Source organism: Ipomoea nil, unplaced genomic scaffold, assembly GCF_001879475.1.
Source record: "Ipomoea nil cultivar Tokyo-kokei standard unplaced genomic scaffold, Asagao_1.1 scaffold0415, whole genome shotgun sequence".
Taxonomy (NCBI): Eukaryota; Viridiplantae; Streptophyta; class Magnoliopsida; order Solanales; family Convolvulaceae; genus Ipomoea; species Ipomoea nil.
Window position 1 is genome coordinate 2,864,858 of NW_017616843.1, and position 21,626 is coordinate 2,886,483.

Here is a 21,626-nt window from a genome sequence, read left to right on the forward strand (position 1 = left end):
TGACAAGTCAAATATTTGTTTCAGCAGAAACACCCAGGAGGAAATAAGGGGGGAGGTGGCGGCAGTTTTAGGGGTAAGTCAGGCGGCTAATTTTGGGAAATATTTGGGACTCCCATCTTTTGTAGGCAGAAATAAGAGAGCTGTTTTTTCCTATGTGGAGGATAAAATCACGCAGAGAATTGGTTCCTGGAGTAAAAAGCTGCTTTCTCAGGCTGGTAAGGAAGTACTTTTGAAAAGTGTGGCACAATCTATGCCAACCTTTTCAATGAGTGTTTTTTTGTTACCTGAGACAGTTTGCACATCAATAGAGAGGACCATGAACAGGTATTGGTGGGGATCTGGAACGGAGAGGAAAATACATTGGAAGGCTTGGGATAAATTATGCATCCCTAAGAAGTATGGGGGTCTGGGATTTAAAGACCTACGAGCTTTTAATTTGGCAATGCTGGGAAAACAGGCATGGCGTTTTCTCACAAACCCCGGCACTTTGGTGGCAAGAATATATAAAGTCAGGTATTACCCGAATACATCTTTTGTTGATGCTACCATAGGAAATTGCCCAAGTTTTTGCTGGAGAAGTATAATGGTTGCGCACGGAATGGTTTGTTCCGGGGTAAGGAGGCGTGTAGGGAATGGACAAAAAACATTAATATGGGGGCATCCCTGGCTACCAGATAATCCCAGTCCGATGGTCCAAACAATAATGCCCCAGGAGTTGCGACATGCCCATGTAGCAGGATTGATTGACCAACAAACTAATACCTGGGATCCACATATTCTGACTGATTTATTTATTCCTGAGGATGTCACACGTATTTTAATGATCCCTGTTAGCCCCGAATATGAAGACACTTGGTACTGGAAGGGGGAGATGAATGGAATATATTCAATTAAAAATGCCTATAGGCAGATTAAGGGGGATTATGTGCATAACCCAGGTGACTTTGACAAATGGGTTACTATGTGGAAATTGAAAGTGCCACCCAAATGGAAGACTTTTTTGTGGAGAGCAGTCTGTGGTATCCTCCCTATTACGGACAATCTAATAATGCGACGAGTTGAGATTGATCTGCTGTGCCCAATGTGCCAAGGGGCGCATGAGAACATCATGCATGCGTTACTCGAGTGTGACTATTCAAAATTAGTGTGGGGTATGTCGGGGTTGCCGGTTACCAATATACATACTAATTCATTGCCGACATGGCTTATGGGAATTTTTAATGTCTTGACAGAGGAACAATGTGGCCTAGCAGTGGCGATATTATATGCTATTTGGAGTACCCGCAACAAGGTGGTATGGGACCACGCCCTCCCAAGACCGACGGACACATGGAATCGAGCGGTGGCGGCCATGCAGGCATACCGACGTGCGCAGCCCGGCCTGCCGGCACGGACACTTACTGCCGTGATCAGTCAAGCCACTGGCGGTGTACCTCGCTGCTACGTAGACGCGGGTTTCAGGCCGGATACGGGAGAAGCATCCTATGGTGTAGTTCTCGTCTCACAACATGGATCGTTTGTTGCGGCAATGAATGGACGGCTCGCGGGTGCTTTCTCGGCTACTATGGCCGAAGCACTGGCCTGTAAGGAGGCGCTCTCTTGGTTTAAGAATCGGGACATCATGGAGGTGGACATGTTGACGGACTGCATGGAATTACAAAATATGATGCGTACAAGCCACACGGCTAACTACTCCTACCTTGGGATCATTGTAGACCAGTGTAGGACTGCTATATCGTTATTTACGAGATGCTCGCTGAGTTATATTTCGAGAAGTTTAAATTTACATGCTCATACTTTAGCTTCTTTAGCTTTCGATCAGGACCAAGCTATGTATTGGGACTCTGTCCCTCCTAACTCTATCATTCAGTTTATTCATTAATATACCGCATGGAAAATTTTCAAAAAAAAAAAATCCTCTCAAACAAAAATCAAATGTCCGAGATGCCTTTATTCGATATAGAGCACTGATAATGGAGGTGAGTATCAAGCTTTAGTTGATTACTTAGCTGTAAATGGCATCACTCATCTCAAATCTCATCCTCATATGCCAGAACATAATGGTTACTCTGAACATCGTCATAGACATATAGTTGAAATCGGTTTGTCTCTTCTCTTTCATGCTTTCATGTCACAAAAATATTGACCTCTTGCCTTTACCACAACAGTATATCTAATCAATCACCTTCTTACACCTACACTAAATAATCATTCCCCATATATATACTAAACTCTTTAGTACTAAAATTGAAAAGTTTTGGTTGTCTTTGCTACCCTTGGATGCCCCCGTACGTATACCCCACATAAACTTGACCCCTGCTCCATCGCATGTGTCTTTATAGGCTACTCAACTACTCAAAATGCATACATTATTGTCTTGATCCTCAAACACATAAAATTTATACATCTCATCATGTTAGGTTTATTGAAAATACATATCCCTTTAAATCTATCAACTCCACTTGTCCCTCCTTAAACTCATCTCAAGTTGATGAATGGTGATCATTTAATTTGCCTATCGTGTCACATGCACTAGCTAGTGTTAGAAATTTATATAGGAGTATTTGGAACAAGAAATTTATATAGTAATGGAGATTAATGATTCAGATGGCTTACCATAAAAGCTTAAATAATATTTGGAGTTGTGGAGTTAATATTATTTGGAATACGTTTTAAATTGGCCACTGAACGTAACTTGAAAATGCAATTAGGCCACTGAACAAAAAAAAAAAAAAGTGCAATTAGGCCACTGAACACTCCAAAAACGTGCAATTAGGCGACTGAACACTCCAAATGTATGCAATTTCACCGGATAGCAAGTTACCATCAATTTTAGCAGGTTACCTGCTTACGTGGCAGCTGAGTTGGCATTTTTAATAATTTTTAATTTTTTTTAATAAATTTAATTTTTTAAAATTAAATTAAAAATAAAAAAATAAACCGTCGTTTTTTTATTTATTTATTTTTAAAAAAAAATTATTATTAAAATATATTTAAAATTAAAATTTAAAATTTATTAAAAATGTCAACTCAGCTGCCACGTAAATAAGTAACCTGCTAAAATTGATGGTAACCTGCTATAAGGTGAAATTGCATACATTTGGAGTGTTCAGTGGCCTAATTACATTTTTTTTTTTTCGTTCAGTGGCCTAATTGTATTTTCATGTTAAGTTCAGTGGCCAATTTAAACCTTATTCCATATTATTTTAATTTGGTAGAAAGTAAATTGAGAAATATAAATATTACATACGATTGGAACAGAATATCGAATCTTTGGTATTTGACGAATCAAGACATTTAATCAATTCGGTAATATTGAATCGTGGCTTAATGATTTGATGAACAATTCGTTATATTACGATTTGGTGTACAATTCGTTAAATTGCTCCAAAGCATTAATTATCAAGAGGTTGGGAGTAGGGGAAGGGGTCAGTAGAAACACGTGATGCTATTCAAAGCATTAATTATCAAGAGCATTTATTAATAAATAAATATATAAGTACTAACACAAGACTATTGGGAACTACCTTTAGAGTTTTTTGCACTTTTGATCTCACGACTATAGTGGTACTGGCAGGATTGATCCACGACTTTTGAACCTTACAATTTTAGTCCACGACTATTGATTTTTTTACAAAAATGGTCTTTCCGGCCACTTTTTCGTCAAAATTTCACCGGTTTTTTTTTTTTTCCATTTTTTAGCCGGGTTAAAATTGACATTTTACTTTTCCGATGTCTTCGTATGATCCGGCAGACGTGCTGGCTCCGCCTCCAATGCTGCTGCCGGATAACCCAACTAGCCCGGGGAACGCCACGGCAGCTTCGCCGCTTACTGACAGCCCTGCTTGCTCCAGGAACTCCGCCGCCTGGGGCAGTAGTATGTAGCCCAGTAATATTGTATGTAGTCAAATATCAATTTTTTTCTTTTAATTTTTTGAGATAAGTAAAATGTCAATTTTAACCTAGCTAAAAATGGAGAATTTTTTTTCCGGTGAAATTTTGACGGAAAAGTGGCCGGAAGGAGTCGTGGACTAAAATTGCAAAGTTCAAAAGTCATGAATCAATTTTGCCAGTGCCATTATAGTCGTGGGACAAAAACTGCAAAAACTCACTACTTATAGTACTATAGACTTTGGTATTGGTTCTTCTTGAATTTCCATTTTTTCCCAAGCATAATAAGTAGTCGTGAGTTAAGGAGAAACGTCTCATCAGTCAACTAGCGTAATCAGTTTGATAAAATAGTTTGCTTAAAAATAAAATACATTATTTTTTATATGAGGGTTCACACCTATAAACTCCTAATTAAAATAGTCACAGTTATGTCGCTTGAATATACAAATTTTAAATAATATCATCTAAGGACCTCTAAATATAATGATTTTGTCACGTTTAGTCCTAAATTTACTAATTGACCACTTGTAATACTTTGATTTTCAAATTAGTACCTTTTGTGGTCCATGTTAATCATCCATGATCCTTCAATTATTAAATTCTAACCAACCATGGTTCTTTCAAGAGGACCACAACTGGTTAAATTCTGAAAGTTCAAAAACCATGGATTGTTAAATTGGACCACGAATAATTAAATTTGAAAGTTTATGACTATACATGGCAAAACCACTATACTCGAAAGATCGCATGTGACATTAACTCTAATTTGTATTATATTTGGTCATTTTTCTGCCAAATTTCTGATCATTGACCTGTTGACCGGTTAATTTAATTATTTTTATTTAAAAAGTTATTTTAATAATTTTTTAATTAAAAACTTATTTTAATAATTTTTAAATTAAAAACTTAAAATGAAAGGAAAAAAAGAGAGAACCGCCGGCCACCCCTCCCCGTCCTTCGTCAAGGATTTCCATTTTTTTTTTCATCAGTCAAGGATAAAATTTGAGTGGTTCAGAGTTGTGGAGACACCTCTTCAGTCAACTGCAATTTGGGTTTGAGAAATTTCCCTCCACCAGGCCAGTATGGCTATATAAAAGCACTCAGCTACAATATCATCATTTTTATCAAAGCTGAAAACTTGCTTATAATAGGTTAATGTGTCATTCAATGGAGATCACTCGCCATTATTTCTGCTTATCCATCTTCTTCTTCCACTCTCTAATGCTTTGCTTAACCATTAATGCCCATACCAACATTACCACCGACAAACATGCCCTTCTTTCTCTAAAATCTAAAATTTCTTTTGATCCTCATAGCATTTTAGCTGACAATTGGTCGGTTAATAGCATAACTCCGTGTAACTGGATTGGAGTCACTTGCAACTCTCGTCACAATAGAGTGTCTGCTTTAAATCTTTTCAATATGGGTCTTGTTGGAGAATTAACTCCAGACTTGGGAAACCTTTCTTTCCTTGTTTCACTTAACTTGAGCCAAAACAATTTTCACAATTCCTTTCCTCGAGAGCTTTCTCAACTGCGACGCCTCAAAATTCTTCAGTGTAGCTTCAATGACTTTAGTGGGAATATTCCATCTTGGTTTGGTCTCTTACAAAACCTTAGATTTTTGTATTTGGGGAATAATAACATTAGTGGTTTTCTTCCCACATCCCTTTTTAATCTTTCAAAACTTGAGGTCTTACATTTAGGAGTTAATTCTCTTGAAGGGAGTATTCCTAGAGAAATAGGCAATCTTTTCCAACTAAAGTTGTTAAATTTGAGCGATAATCATTTTAGTGGATCTTTTCCTTTGGACATCTTAAATTTGTCTAAGTTAGAAAATCTGTCTCTTTCAGTTAATAGCTTATTTGGTGAACTTCCTCTTGATCTTGGGAATCATCTTCCTAAACTCCAAATATTTGTCATGAGATCAAATAAATTTAGTGGTGAAATCCCATCAAGTTTATCTAAATGTTCATTGCTTCAAACTCTATCTCTACCTTTCAATAATTTTAGTGGGCATGTACCAAGAGAATTTGGAAACTTAACAAAGCTTGAGAAGTTATTTCTTCGTAGCAATCAGTTAACAGGTATGTGTAAAGACTACTTCATATGTAATATGAAATTTTGTTACAGTATTGTGCCCACTGCCCAATACTTATATTTATACCCTTCGCTTTGTTTGAGACAATTAGCAGAAAGGTAGAATGCTAGACACATTTTGGCTATTAATAATTATTATTGTTGTCACAGCGTTTATTTGAAATGTTCCTTTCCATTATATTCTTTTCTTCCTGATCCTTGGTACGTCTTCTGCAATCCTTATACTATGGACCAAAGCTTCACAGTACACTATGGACCATGGTCAATATATATGTGTTTTATGTTATGAGTTTTTATGTTTTGTGTTATAAAATTTTGTATCTTAAGAGTATAAATTCTATACTTGAAAATAATTAGTAATTGTGTCTTATGTTATAAATTTTTGTGTCTTGTGTTATGAAATTCAGTGTGTATGAATACAAATTATGTACTTAAGTCATATTTAAAAAATAAGTAAATATATAATTATAACATGTGTATAGAGTTAATTCCAACAATGGTCCTCCGACTATATTGATTTTCCAAAATTAGTCATCGACTTTTAATTTGGATATTTTAGATCCATTGATTTTCAATTTCTTTCCAATTGAGGTCCTTTCGTTAGAATACGGTTCATTAGACTTTAAATGAAGGGATAAACTCGTCCTTTCACCTGCCTATGTATTATTCTTCGTATTTCTCCCTTCGTATTTCGCGGTTATACCTTGTAAACATCTCAATAATAGAGAAACGCACACACGAGTTGTCAGCAAATGGGGAACGACGAGGAACATTTTAGGGTTTCGACTAAGATTATCTTCATATATATCGCGTATACAATGGAGAAATACTAAGAATAATACATAGGCAAGTGAAATGATGAGTTTACCCCTTCATTTAAAATTCAATTAACCGTATTCTGACGAAAGGACCTCAATTGGAAAGAAATTGAAAGTCAAGGGACCTAAAGTGTCCAAATTAAAAGTCAAGGACTAATTTTGGAAAATCAATATAGTCAGAGGACCATTGCTGGAATTAACTCATGTGTATATGTCTAGTGTTAGACCATCTCCAACCATCTGAACCAAATTTTACACCAAAAGGAATATTCTCAGCATATTCCTACACCAAATTTTTTTCATCTCCAACCCATTACATCAAATTCTACACCAAATTTTATTCCTACACTAAAATAATGTATATTCTCATAAATTAAAAGTTTATATTTATACTTTTATTATTTTAACAAAACTGTACTAATAGTTATAATTTAATAAATTAAACTTTAATTATATTTTATGTAATTTTATTTTTAATTAAATTATATTTAATATTAGTTGTTTTAATCGTCTTGATAAGATCTTTCAAATGATATAATTTCATTTTAATAATATAAAATTTATGTTTAAATATTTAACAAAATATTGAAATATATAAAAATAAAAAAGGATACAATATAATTATAATGCAAATATTATTTTATTCCACAATAATAAATGTAATTTTAAATTTAATTTGCTTTAATTTTGTTATAATTAAGCTTTATGTGTTTTTATTTTTAATTAATATATGTTCAATATTAGATTTGTTTTAATCGTCTTGAGATCTTTCAAATGATATAACTTATTTTTAATAATATAAATTTTATATTTAACAATTTAACAAAATATACAAATCTATTAAAACTAATCTAAGGATATAAAATGAATTACAAATAAAGTAGGGGTCAAAATCAGAAAAACAAAAAATTCACCAGATTTGGTGCGGATGAACAGTGCAACGCCAAATATGGCGCTGCACTGTTCACCTTGAGCCATTTTTTTGGTGATTTGGCGACAAGGTTGGAGATGGTTCCACGCCAAATCTGCTGCCGATTTGGTGATTTGGCGACAAGGTTGGAGATGGCCTTATAATTTTTGTGTCTTGTGTTATGAAATTATATATGTACCTTACAAATATGAATTTTATACTTCGTCGTTTCGATTCAAGACCCATAATGCTATGTGGGCCCTGGTTCATGATATAAATTGCCCGCCACCTGTTTTCCCTTTCTTTGTGAGAAAAAATTGAAAGGGAGCGGGTGGAAAATTATACCGTGGACCATGGTCCAAATGGTGTCGTTTCTTTTAATGAAAGAAACGGCACCGTTTCGCGTCGTTCCGTGTAAAGTAGCTCTGTTTGTATAACATATTCAGTTTCATTTTATATACACTGCAGTTTCATTTCAACACAACTACAGTTTCATTTTGATATAACTACAGTTTCATTTGACATTATACACTCAAATATGTGAAACTGTACGTTATTCAATTTTATTTTATATACACTATAGTTTCATTACAACATAACTACAGTATCATTTCCATATAACTACAGTTTCATTGAACAATATACACTCATAATTTCTAGTAGTATAATTTGAAGAAGAGTCTATATAAATTAAATTGATAAGCGTACAATTTTACCCATTTTACATATTTCTACTACTAATGGTAACTAATATTTAAGTGCGAAATGAATAATGGTAGTTTTATTTATATTTGTGGTACAGGTTCATAATATATAGACAAATTGATTTATCTCCCCTATTTACTAATATTTTGTTTATTCATATGTACGTAAATCATTTGTAGGTGCTATTCCAAGGGAGATAGGGGCTTTGTCATCCTTGCTCATAGTTGATTTATCTAACAACAAACTTTATGGTACTTTTATACAAAATTTAGATACTCCGTAATTAAAATAGCTGAGTTATTATAATTAGTTTAATGGGTCTTCTCCTTTGAACATTTTAAACTTGTCAAAGTTGAAAACTCTATATATCTCTTTTAGTTAATATAAGTTAATTGGTGAATTTCCTCTTCATTTTGAAGTCATCTTCCTATACTCCAAAATTTTAATATACTTGGGAGAAAAGTTTAGTGTTGAAATTACGTCAAATTTGTATTAATATTTATCGCTTCAAACTATATCTCTACCTTACCATAATTTTAATTGGCATGTATCAAAAGAATTTCACAACTTCCCAAAACTTTAGATGTTGTATCTTCATAACAATCAATTAACAAGTATGCATAAAGCTAATGTTATAACTTTATGTGTAATGTGATTGATTGCTGTAATTTGGGGCAAACAAATAATACCCGGAGTATTCGGGTTGTCGAACCACAGAGAGGTGGTGTACTAATCACTAGCTACTAGGTTACTCATATGAAACTAGTCCGAACAAAACTTGAAGATTGATTGATTGCATAAAATAACAAGCAGAATAAAATAAGTAGTAAGGTTTTGTAGACAATAGAGCAAAATAGGATTCTTGGGATCATAATGTTTAATCACCTAGTGCCAATTAACGTTTGTAATATTTGGTTTGGAATTAAGATTTGTATGGGAATGCAAAGTGGAATCGAATTACTCCCGTAATCTCTATTCCTAGTGAATTTCCACTCCCATGGCTTAAACACCCAATAAAATCAAAGATCAGCATTCAATTATTCCTAATTACTACCATCTCCCGATGAGAAATAATCTAGAATAAACTTCCCCTAATAAGTTCCCCTTTCCCAAGGACCAACCATTAGGTGCAATCGTGTGTGCCCTAATTTATGCCCCAATTCCCATTGGTGACACAAACATGGCTGTGAAGCTAGTAATTTAGGCCTTTAACCACCAACAACAACAGATTAAAACAAGATTGTAACACAAATCATAAAACCAAACATAAATATATTAAGAAATTAACGAACTAGGCACATAGGTTCATAAACAAATTCACCCAAAAATCCCTAAGGAATTTAGCCGAGCATGGCTAAATTATACATAGCAAATATGAATAAAGGATTACAAATCATCAGAAGAGTACAAGAATTAACCAAGCGATTCTCCCAAATCTCCCTGGCTTCCTCCTTGCTTCCAAAGACGACTTGAGCCTCTCGATTTCTCCCTTTCTTGTCTACAAAGAACTCTCAAAATCTCTCGGTCTCGGTCTCATTAGGGTTGAGGAAGGGGGGATTTTATAGTGGGTACAAAGTTGAGATGAAATAGGAATCTTGTACAAAATTGGGCTCAAATGATTTAATTTAGAAATTGTCGCCATTTTAATGAGGAAACATGTTACCAAATTATATTAAAGAATGAAATCTTGTAGCTTTGAGACTTGCGCCACCTTAGGAATATAAATGTTGTATTAGGTTGCATGGAAGTCAACGCCCCATTCTTTAATTCAGCGCCTTTAATTTATTCGCACAGTTTGAATCTTCGTAATTAGCGTGCGTCCTTCTCGACGCGCGTCGAGCCTCTTTGGCTCAGTTTTGTGATGCTACTGGAAATTTTCGACGCGTCGAGTCCTCTGGGTCCCGAACTTGTCCAAAATTGTTCCAAACTCATCCTTGAACTCCCCTTACTCATATCTTTGACCTAAAATGGTTCAGAAACACTAACAAACACCGTAAAACATGCAAAACAAGTGTGAACCATAATTAAATGATAATAGCAAGGAAAATATGTATTAAATAAGCAAAATTAAAGAACTTAAATACCGAGATGATTCAAAATAACTATAATAACAAGCAAAGATGTGATAACATCAGTGATTATGTCATGAACTTTGTTACAATATTGAAGATCATACTTATGTGTGTACCTTTTTCTTTGTTTGAGACAAATAAATAATAAGGCACAAAATAAATCATAATGTCAAGCGTATTCGTATACAAACTTTCCTATTACTACTACTAATCTTTATTGCTCTTGCCGTTTGATTATTTTTTTTAAAGATATTTTCTAGCTCTTAACTTTATTTACTTATATCTCATAATCAAGGACTAGCATACATTTTTCTCCATTTACATTAAACACATGTTTATTAATTAATTAATAGGAAGATCATATTCAGCCGTAATTTTTGAAGGGATTCGTGCATAGCTATCTTCACGCTATCTTTAATTTATTTAAATTGTTAGAGCATGAAAATAATTGTTAGTAGCATTCTGTTAGTTGTTGGAACTATCCTTCCAACACATCTATATATAGGTTGTTATCATCTCTATAACAGATGAAGTTTTCACCACCATAATCAGAATGTTCACCATTTTCATCTTCTCTCTACTTTCGCTCATTTGCTCTTCATATGTGACCAAATCCATCATAAATAATAACGAACTGTCTTATACCTTTTTATATCAGCAAATCAAATACTATCAAAATAATTTTATTGAGTCACCCCTTCAGTTTCTTTCCAAAATATTACTATAAAAATAAATAGTATATTTCCTTGCTAATTTTTTTCTAACTAATAAATGTATTGCCTTTGCTACATTCAGGTGCCATACCAAAGGAAATTGGGAACTTAACTGCACTTAAGATGCTATCATTTGATGACAACAACTTAGGAGGTATGTTCAGTGCTATGTTGTTAAATAATAAATAATAGTGGGCAATATAAATATTTTTTAATTTACGAGCACAATAATTAACTAATTAAGTATGCCTTTCTTTCAATTCTCGGGAAATCAAATTTTCTTCTAACCTTTGTAGCTCGCAATCGGTCAATTATTAAAAAGATATATCGCTATATTTGGATTGGAGTCATTTGTCGCTACCGACACAATTGAGTAAACTCTTTGTACCTTTAGAATCTGAATATCATTGGACAATTGATTACAGATTCGAAAGATCTACAATTTTTTTGTTTTACTTACATTGAGTCAAAACAGCTTGCATAATAATTTTTTATATCGAAAGCCTTCTCAATTATAATGCCCAAAAATCTTCCGTTTATTGAAAATTTGTGTAGTAAATTGTTAAATTTTAAGTGTTTACATAGCTACCGAAAGCTTAAACAGTATATTTGTGTTGTAGAGTTGCATATATTATTTTAAGCATGGGCGGACCCAGTGTGGGGGCAGCTGCCCCCACTCCTCCCACTCCACCCCTTTATATATATGTATGTATATGTTAGCATGAAATATTATATAAAATCTATATTTATGTTAAAAATATCAATAGTTTGAATATATAGCTTAGTTGGTTGAACTTCAAATTTTATGTTATAAAAGGCTTATTCATAGGTTCAAGTCTCATTAGCAACACTTTTAATTATCTTCTCTCTTTCATCTATTCACAAGATAAATTAAATATTTTTAGTCTACTTTTTATGAATCATTTAATTAACAAATTAAATGCTCTTTTAGTCTAGTTTTTATAAATAATTTAATTAATATAGTATACAAGTTTATAATATACTTTATTGTATTTGAATTAATTTAGAAAAATCGATCTAACTGAAAGAAATTAAAATTTAAAAGTATTTATGAATATATTGTTATTCAAATTCTTTTATCTAATTGATTATGTTTTATATTTTCTCATAAATATATTGTATTTTATAATTATTTTGTATTTTAACCTTATTAATGGTTGTTTGATATTTTGTCATTGACATTTCTAATGTCATTTAATATTCGCCCTCACTCAGATGATTTTCTGGGTTCGCCGCTGATTTTAAGCTTGGTAGGAAGTAGGAACTTTGTTATTCTTTTATATAAGAAAAGTTTACTCTTTGGTGTTGGTCTCGATGGGTAAGAAGTTCAAGTCTAGAGGGGTAGGGTGTAGCGGAAGGGGTTGAATAGACTTGAATACAATTTTAAAAACTTTTTGCAACTAATAACTAATTCCTTAGCTCAAGTAAACTTGAACCTTATAACAATTTAGAGTATGCATCAGAAAATATATTTTTACCCCTTCTTATTTTGTTTGCATGTGTTTGATCTTTTATAACTTTAGGTTTAGTTGGTTTATAGAAGGAATGTAAAGTGCGATAAATAAAAAGAGAGAGAGATTTTTGAAGTGGTTCAGTTAAAACTCAGCCTATGTCCGCTCTTCTCCTTCAAGTCCAAGGAGGATTGCACTAGACACAATAGTACAATGAAAACCACTTAAAAGATTGAATCCACACTACAAAGGGACAAATGTGAAATAGATCACTAAATAAATAAGTGTTCAATAAGTCACTGAATTTATTACTTTTGTATAACACATGCTTATTAATTAATACGAAAATCATATTCAAGTGTAATTCCAAAAGGAATTTGTGCTTCGCTATATTTACATTATCTTTATTTAAATAATAACGAATTAACTTAGAGCATCCTTATCAGTTGGGGTTATTAGGGGGAGAATGTAAGAGTGAGTAGGAAAGAGAATAATGTGGGAGGGGAGGGAAAAAAAAATTAAAACTGATTTTATAAAAAAAAAATATATAAAAAATAAACATGTCATTTCTCTATTGGTTCTTTATCCTCCATCATTAATTATTTTTCTTGGACAGAGTAATATCTCAACATTTGCAGATGCTCCTCACCCCTTCTTTCTCTTGATTCTCTCTCTGCCACCATGACATTTTGGCCTCAAAAGTAGTAAATTCTCCCCTATTTCTCCTCTGATGTAGATGCTCTTATACACCTTTATATCTATAAATCAAATACTATTAAAATAATGTTATTGGGTTATCCATTCCGTTTCTTTCAAAATAACTCAGAGATTATACTGACAGTCTGACACCATGATAAAAATTAATTTACTAAAAGAGCTATTTTACTTTTTTCTATATTATACTTTTTGTAAATTTGTAATAAACAGCATTATTTAATTAGTTAATTCAGATTTCGAAACTTACATTAAATTTGAAGATGAGTCTATATAAATTAAATTGATAAGCGTACAATTTTACCCATTTTACATATTTCTACTACTAATGGTAACTAATAACTAATATATAAGTGCGAAATGAATAATTGTAGGTTTATTTATATTCGTGGTACAGTTTCATAATATATAGACATCAAATTGATTTATCTCCCCTATTTACTAATATTTTGTTTATTCATATGTACGTAAATCATTTGTAGGTGCTATTCCAAGGGAGATAGGGGCTTTGTCATCCTTGCGCATAGTTGATTTATCTAACAACAAACTTTATGGTACTTTTATACAAAATTTAGATACTCCGTAATTAAAATAGCTGAGTTATTATAATTATTTTAATAGGTCTTCTCCTTTGAACATTTTAAACTTGTCAAAGTTGAAAACTCTATATATCTCTTTTAGTTAATATAAGTTAATTGGTGAATTTCCTCTTCATTTTGAAATCATCTTCCTATACTCCAAAATTTTAATATACTTAGGAGAAAAGTTTAGTGTTGAAATTACGTTAAATTTGTATTAATGTTTATCGCTTCAAACTATATCTCTACCTTACTATAATTTTAATTGGCCTGTACCAAAAGAATTTCACAACTTCCCAAAACTTAAGATGTTGTATCGTTATCACAATCAATTAATAGGTATGCATAAATTAAAGCTAATGTTATAATTTTATGTGTAATGTGATTATGTGAACTTTGTTACAATATTGAGGATCATACTTATAGGTTTACCTTTTTCTTTGTTTGAGGCAAATAAATAATAAGGCACAAAATAAACCACAAAGTCAAGCGTATTCGTATACAAACTTTCATATTACTACTACTATTTTCATTGCTCTTGCGGTTTGATTATTTTTTTCAGGATATTTTCTAGCTCTTATCTTTATTTACTTATATCTCATAATCAAAGTCTAGCATATAATTTTCTCCATTTACATATTAACACATGTTTATTAATTAATTAACAGGAAAATCATATTCAGCCGTAATTCCTAAAGGGATTCGTGCTTAGCCATCTTTATGCTATCTTTAATTTATTTAATAATAAAGAATTATCTTATACCTCTATATCTGCAAATCAAATACTCTCAAAATAATTTGATTGAGTCACCCCTTCCGTTTATTTCCAAAATATTACTATAAAAATAAATAGTATATTTCCTTGCTAATTTTTTACTAACTAATAAATGTTTTGCCTTTGCTTCATTCAGGTGCCATACCAAAGGAAATTGGGAACTTAACTGCACTCAAGATGCTAAGTTTTAGTGACAACAATTTAGGAGGTATGTTCAGTGCTATGTTGCTAAATAATAAATAATAGTGGTAGCTTAATGGGTAAAATAATTTTTTTTTTTTTTTATTGACGAGAATGTTCACAACTACAATCTGAAAGAGCACAATAATTAACTAATTAAGTATGTCTTTCTTTCAATACCCCAAAATTAAAATTTTCTTCTAATCTTTATAGCTCCTAATTGGTCAATTAAAAGTATATATCCTTATATTTGGATTGGAGCCATTTGTGGCTACTGCCACAATTTAGTAAACTCTTTGTACCTTCCAATCTGAATATCATATATCGGACAATTGATTACAGATTTGAAAGTTCTACAACTTTTTGTTTTGCTTACATTGAGTCAAAACAGCTTTCATAATGTTTTATCTCAAGTCTTCTCAATTACAATTCCCAAAAATCTTCCATTTATAGGAAATTTGAGTAGTAAATTGTTAAATTTTAAGTGCTTACATAACTACTGAAAGCTTAAACAATATATTAGTGTTGTGGAGTTGCATATATTATTTTAAGTTTCGTAGGAACTTTGTTATTCTTTTATATAAGAAAATTTTACTCTTTGGTGTTGGTCTCGATGAGTAAGGAGCTTAAGTCTAGAGAGGGATGGGGAGGGAGGAGGGGAGTGAATAAACTTGATCGAATACTATTTTGAAATCTTTTTGCAAGTAATTCCTTAGCTCAAGTTATCTTGAACCTTGTAACAATTTAGAGTACGCATCAGAAAATATATTTTTACCCCTTTTAATTTTGTTTTTACGTATTTGATCTTTTATAACTTTAGATTTAGTTGGTTTATAAACGGAAGGTAAAGTGCGATTAGTAAAAAGAGAGAGATTTTTGAAGTGGTTCGACCAAAACTCATCCTAGGTCTACTCTTCTCCTTCAAGTCCAAGGAGGATTGCACTAGACACAATAATACAATGAAGACCACTTGAGAGGTTAAATACACACTACAAATGAATCATTGTGTAACACATGTTTATTAATGAATACGAAAATCTTATTCAGGTGTAATTCCAAAGGAAATTTTTGCTTTGCTATATTTACATTATCTTTATTTAAATAATAACGAATTGAGCATTCAAAAAAAAAAAATAATAATAACGAATTGACTTATACCTCTTTATATCTATAAATCAAATACTGTCAAAATAATGTTATTGGGTGATCCATTCCATTTCTTTCAAAATAACTCAGAGATTATACATGACCCATTCTGTTTCATTCAAAATAACTAAGAGATTATACTGACACGACATGGTAAAAATTAATGTACTAAAAATGTTATTTTACCTTTTTCGATATTATAATTTTTTGTAAGTTTGTAATAAACAACATATATAATTTAATGAGTTAATACGGATTTCCGAACTTAGATTAATCTGAAGATGTGTCTATAAAAATTAAATTGATAAGCATACAAGTTTACCCGTTTTACATATTTCTATTAATAATATAATGGTAGCTAATAGCTAATATATAAGTGAAAAATGAATAATGGTAGTGTTATTCATATTCGTGGGACAAGTTTATAATATATAGATGAATTGATTTCTCTCCTATCTACTAATATTTTGTTTATTGATATGTAAATCATTTGTAGGTGCTATTCCAAGGGAGATAGGGGCTTTGTCATCCTTGAACACACTTGATTTATCAAACAGCATACTTTATGGTATTTTTATACAAAATTTAGATACCACCTAATTAAATCAGTTGTTATATCGTGCAACAGGGCCCACAATCCATTGTGCATCTTAAAAATCTCTTGTTTCGTGTGTACATAATTATTTAATAGAATATACATAAACTCCTAATATAATATACATAATATTAACATAATACATAATACACATAAACTTTTAACGTAATACACATGAACGCTTAACATAATACACATAAACTTTTAACATAATATATATATAAACTCTTAACATAATACACATACACTCTCAGGTCGCACAAAGCATTGTACACCCTTATGCACGATATAATTTGCCAACTAAAATAGTTGAGTTATAATTATTTTAATGAGTCTTCTCCTTTTGAACATTTTAAACTTATCTAAGTTAAAAATTCTATCTCTTTTAGTTAATAACTTAATTGGTGAATTTTCTCTTCATTTTGGAAATCATCTCCCTAAACTCCAAAATTTTAATATACCTAGGAAAAAAATTTAGTGTTGAAATTACGTCAAATTTGTATAAATGTTTATTGCTTAAAACTATATATTTATCTTACGACAATTTTAATTGGCATGTACCAAAAAAATTTCACACCTTCCCAAAGGCCAAAACCTAAGATGGAATATCTTCATAACAATCAATTAATAGGTATGCATAAAGCTAATAATGTTAAAACTGTATGTGTAAGGTGAACTTTTGTTACAGTATTGAGGATCATACTAATAAGGAGTTAATACTCAATTTGATCCTCGATTATTAGGATTTCACCAATTTGATCTTGGACTACCAAAGTTGCTCAATTTAAGCCCTAACTATGCAATAATTTTGTATTTAAAATAGTCTCTCGACTATTAAGATTTTATCACTTTGATCCTTGACTACCAAAGTTTCTCAATTTAATCCCTAACTATGCAATTTTTTTCCAAAATGGTCCATCGACTATTAGGATTTCACCACTTTTGTCATCGACTACCAAAGTTGTTCAATTTAGTCCCCAACTATGAAAATGTTAACCTGAAATGTAAGTTTAGTATGGATTTGGAAACCTTTTTGGAGAGTCAGGGACCAAATTAAAGTGGTGAAATTCTAATAGTCGAGGATCAAAGTGGTGAAATCCTAATAGTCGATGGACCATTTAATGTAAAAATTGCATAGTTGGGAGCTAAACTCAGCAACCTTGGTAGTTGAGGACCAAAATGGTGAAATCTTAATAAGGATGAATTTTAAGTAAAAATTGTATAGCTAAAAACTAAATTGAGCATCTTGAGTAGTCGAAGACTAAATTAGTACAATCCTAATAGTCAATGGACCAAATTGAGTATTAAGTTTAGTTATAAGTATACCTTTTTCTTTGCTGCTGAGACAATAAACAATAAGACACAAAATAACCAATAAAGTCAAGCGCATGCCAATACAAATTCCCCTATTACTATTACTAATTTTTTATTACACTTGCGGTTTGATTATTTTTCCCATTATCTATGGTTGCGGTGAAATGCAATCATTATTGTGTTGACCATATTTTGTATATTGTAAAATATTGTATATTCAGTATAAAAATAGTGTATTTTTAATATATTAAAAAATATACATTGTATTCAGATAATGTACATTATTTGTGTACTGAGTGTACATTATATTGTATAATGTATGTTCAGTAAAAAAATAATGTACATTTTGTATATTAATAATGTACTTTTTGTTATGATCCACATAATATTGTGTGGACCAATAATTTGCCCATGACATGCCTTTTGCTTTCGAAGAAAGCTTGACGTATAGATGCAATATATTTCTCTATCGCATCTTGCCTTCCAACTTGAAAGCAACATAACTCAGGGTGTGTTTAGAAACCCGGAAAATAATTTCTGGAAATCATTTTCCGGATTTTTGGTGTTTGGCTATGCAAGGAAAAGATAAGTCAAAGGAAAATGGGCATTAGTCAAGAAAGCAGTGCTCTCTGGTTTTCAGCCGGAAACCAGAAGAAAGCTTCTCTCTGGTTTCCGGCCAGAAACCAGAGAGAGGCAGAGAGCAGTGCTCTCTGGTTTCCGCTGTCTCTCCCTCTTTTTTTTTTTTTTTTTTTTAAAAAAAAAACTTTTTAAAAAATAAATAATAATATTATTTGATTTTTAAAAAATAAATATTTTTTATATTTTAAACAAAATAATTAATTATATAAAATGTTTAATTATACCATTCTACCTCATTTTTAAAAAAAATGAATCAAACACACAAATACAGTTTTCTGTTGTGTTGCCAAACACAAAAAAAAAAAAATGTTTTTCGAAAAATGATTCATTTTTCGAAAAACATTTTCAGAGGTCATTTTCCTGCTTTACAAACGGACCCTAATTGACGTTCGTTTCTCTACTTAGCCTTTTGAGCTTCTTGTCTTCAACATCTCTAGCATCAAAATACAGATTTCAATTTTCAACTACTAAGGCCACAAAATGCCTATTTGCCAAGCTTAGTACGAAAGACATTGCAAGGTGGACCGAGCCTCACATAACTGACATAAGTTTATTTTTAATATATTAAATGTTATTTTTATGTAGAATATAATATTAAAAGTGATTTATATCAAAATATAATAATTTTTTTGGAAATAAAATTTTAAAATTGTTAAAATGAATTTACAGCATACTAAATATAAAGTTGTATGTCAATGATCTACCTTGTAATTAATTTGGACCATAGTCTACATATAATAATCGCGGGGCTTTAGTATAGGTCATTGACTTCTCTTTTAATTCGCCCATTTATTAAGTAATAGGTTGTTTATTAATATGAAAATAATTTACAGGTGTTATTCCAAAGGAGATACAGGCTTTGTCATTGTTAAGTTATCTTAATTTATATTACAACAGTCTCTCTGGTACGTACCTCTTTGTTAAGTCATATGATAAAAACAATTGCCTTCCTAATTAAATTTGTCCTCACTACAAAGCATTGTTTTCCTTCTCTCAGGACATATGCCAAAGGAACTTGGGAATTTAACTATGCTTCAAACCCTACACATTCAATCTAACAACATTGGAGGTACACATTCAATGCTATACTGCTTAATATATAAACCCAGACACATTTATTCCTGTATTTATGTAAATTCAACTCTAAAATGAATAATTATAAATCATTTTAAATAATAACCTAATTAGTTACATTAACGAGTTACCGTATAAGACTGCTATTACAAATACGCCCAGTGGCGGAGCTAGGATTTGTGTTGAGTGGGAGCGAAAAACAAAGGTAAAATGAATTAAAAAATGTTCAAATACAAAATACGTACAAAATATCAAATACGAATAAAATTGTTAAACAACTACATAACTAACATTCAAATACACAACTACGCCAACTAACATTAACGAATTTCCAGCAAATATATTCATACTTAATAATTAACATAACCATTAAACAACTACATCAGTACAAATGGAATGCATAAGTAGTGAAAAACAAATGACAACTATAATGAAAAACAAATGGCAACTAAATAGAATGCATAAATAGTGAAAAACAAATGACAACTAAACATAATTACAAAGGGCAATAAATACTATTAATATTAGTAGATAGAAAAAAAGGAAAAAAAAAACACAAATGGTAACTAAGTGGATATTAGAATATTAATATAAATACTATTAATATTAGTAGATAGAAAAAAAGGGAAAAAAAAACACAAATGGTAACTAAGTGGATATTAGAATATTAATTAGTAGATGGGAAAAAGGAAGCAACAACAAGTTTCGAACTGCTGACCTTTCATTCAATGAGAGGTAAAACAATGGTCATACCATCTAAGCTAACCCAAACTTTGTTTAAATCTTGGTATATTAAGTATATATACAATTTATATGGGGTAGGGCAGTGGGGGCAGCTGCCCCCACTGCCCCCATTGTGCCTCCGCCAGTGAATACGCCTATGCCTTGCCCTCCCAACGTCAAATTCAACTCTGATTGCGTGACTCATAATTTACATTCTTAGAGGTTCTGGGACCGAAGTTCTGTGGGCTTAGCATTAGTCTGATAAAGTTGGTGTTGAGATTAATAAGAACAAGAAAAATAACAATGGCAGAAAAGGTAAAGAAGACAAGATTTACGTGGTTCGGCAAAGTGTCTACATCCACGGGAGTGAAACAATACTCTTATTCATAGTGATGGTGATAGTGGTGACACAACCCTTTAGGGATACAACCAATATATTTATAGGCATCTAATCCCGGTACAAAAGGTCTACCCGTTTCACTCCTACTTCTAGTATGAGACAAACTCATATTCCTAATTCATATATGAGACAAACTCAACAATCTCCACCTTGGCGAATATGCTCTTTAGGAGAAAAGATAACTCAACAAATCTCCACCTTGACGAATACGCTCTTTAGGAGAAAAGACTTATCTCACCATATCCACCTTCACATATATGCCCTTTAGGAGAAAAATATTTATCTCACATATACACATGGGTAGGAACAACCATGCTCATCCCAACTAGCCAGCCACACGCATATGCAGCGTCAAACGTTACCCAGTGCATGTACACGAATTGCTTTGTTCCAAGTCATTCGCCCCTCAGCCGTCAACCTGTTATACCGCCACGACTCATGCTAACTGTCTCGTTCAGCTGACCTCCTGCATCTGGCTCATACCAGGTCCATGTCCCCTCCTGGTATCCACGCTGCCCCTAACACAACAGCGCACATGCAAAGTCACACTAAACCCGTGTGTCTTGCCCAATGCTCCACTAACCAGCAATTGCCACTAGTTAGCAACACGCACCACGCAGCATCAAACGTTCCCAGTGCATGTTCACAAACCTCTTCATCTTGAAGAGTCCGCCCATACCAGGTCCATGTCCCCTCCTGGTATCCACGCTGCCTCCAACACAACAGCGCCCCTGCAAAGTCACACTAAACCCGTGTGCTTTGCCCAATGCTCCACTAACCAGCAATTACCACTGGCCAGCAACACGCA

The 21,626-nt window shown here is 32.3% G+C and overlaps 1 protein-coding gene across 5 annotated transcripts in view; it reads left to right on the top strand.

Moving 5' to 3' along the window:
• Positions 1-5,055: 5,055 nt before the first annotated feature.
• Positions 5,056-21,626, top strand: part of LOC109172295 (LRR receptor-like serine/threonine-protein kinase FLS2) — a 43,161-nt gene continuing 26,590 nt past the window's right edge. For 3 of the 5 annotated variants that reach the window (XM_019321468.1, XM_019321469.1, XM_019321467.1), the window contains exon 1: positions 5,056-5,977. In XM_019321468.1, the coding sequence (XP_019177013.1) occupies positions 5,059-5,977 (919 nt within the window). In that variant the 5' untranslated portion in view covers positions 5,056-5,058. Of the gene's footprint in view, positions 5,978-8,602; positions 8,675-11,290; positions 11,363-13,876; positions 13,949-14,883; positions 14,956-16,569; positions 16,642-19,454; positions 19,527-19,618; positions 19,691-21,626 lie in introns of all 5 variants that reach the window. The other 2 variants (XM_019321465.1, XM_019321466.1) reach the window with 2 other exon arrangements.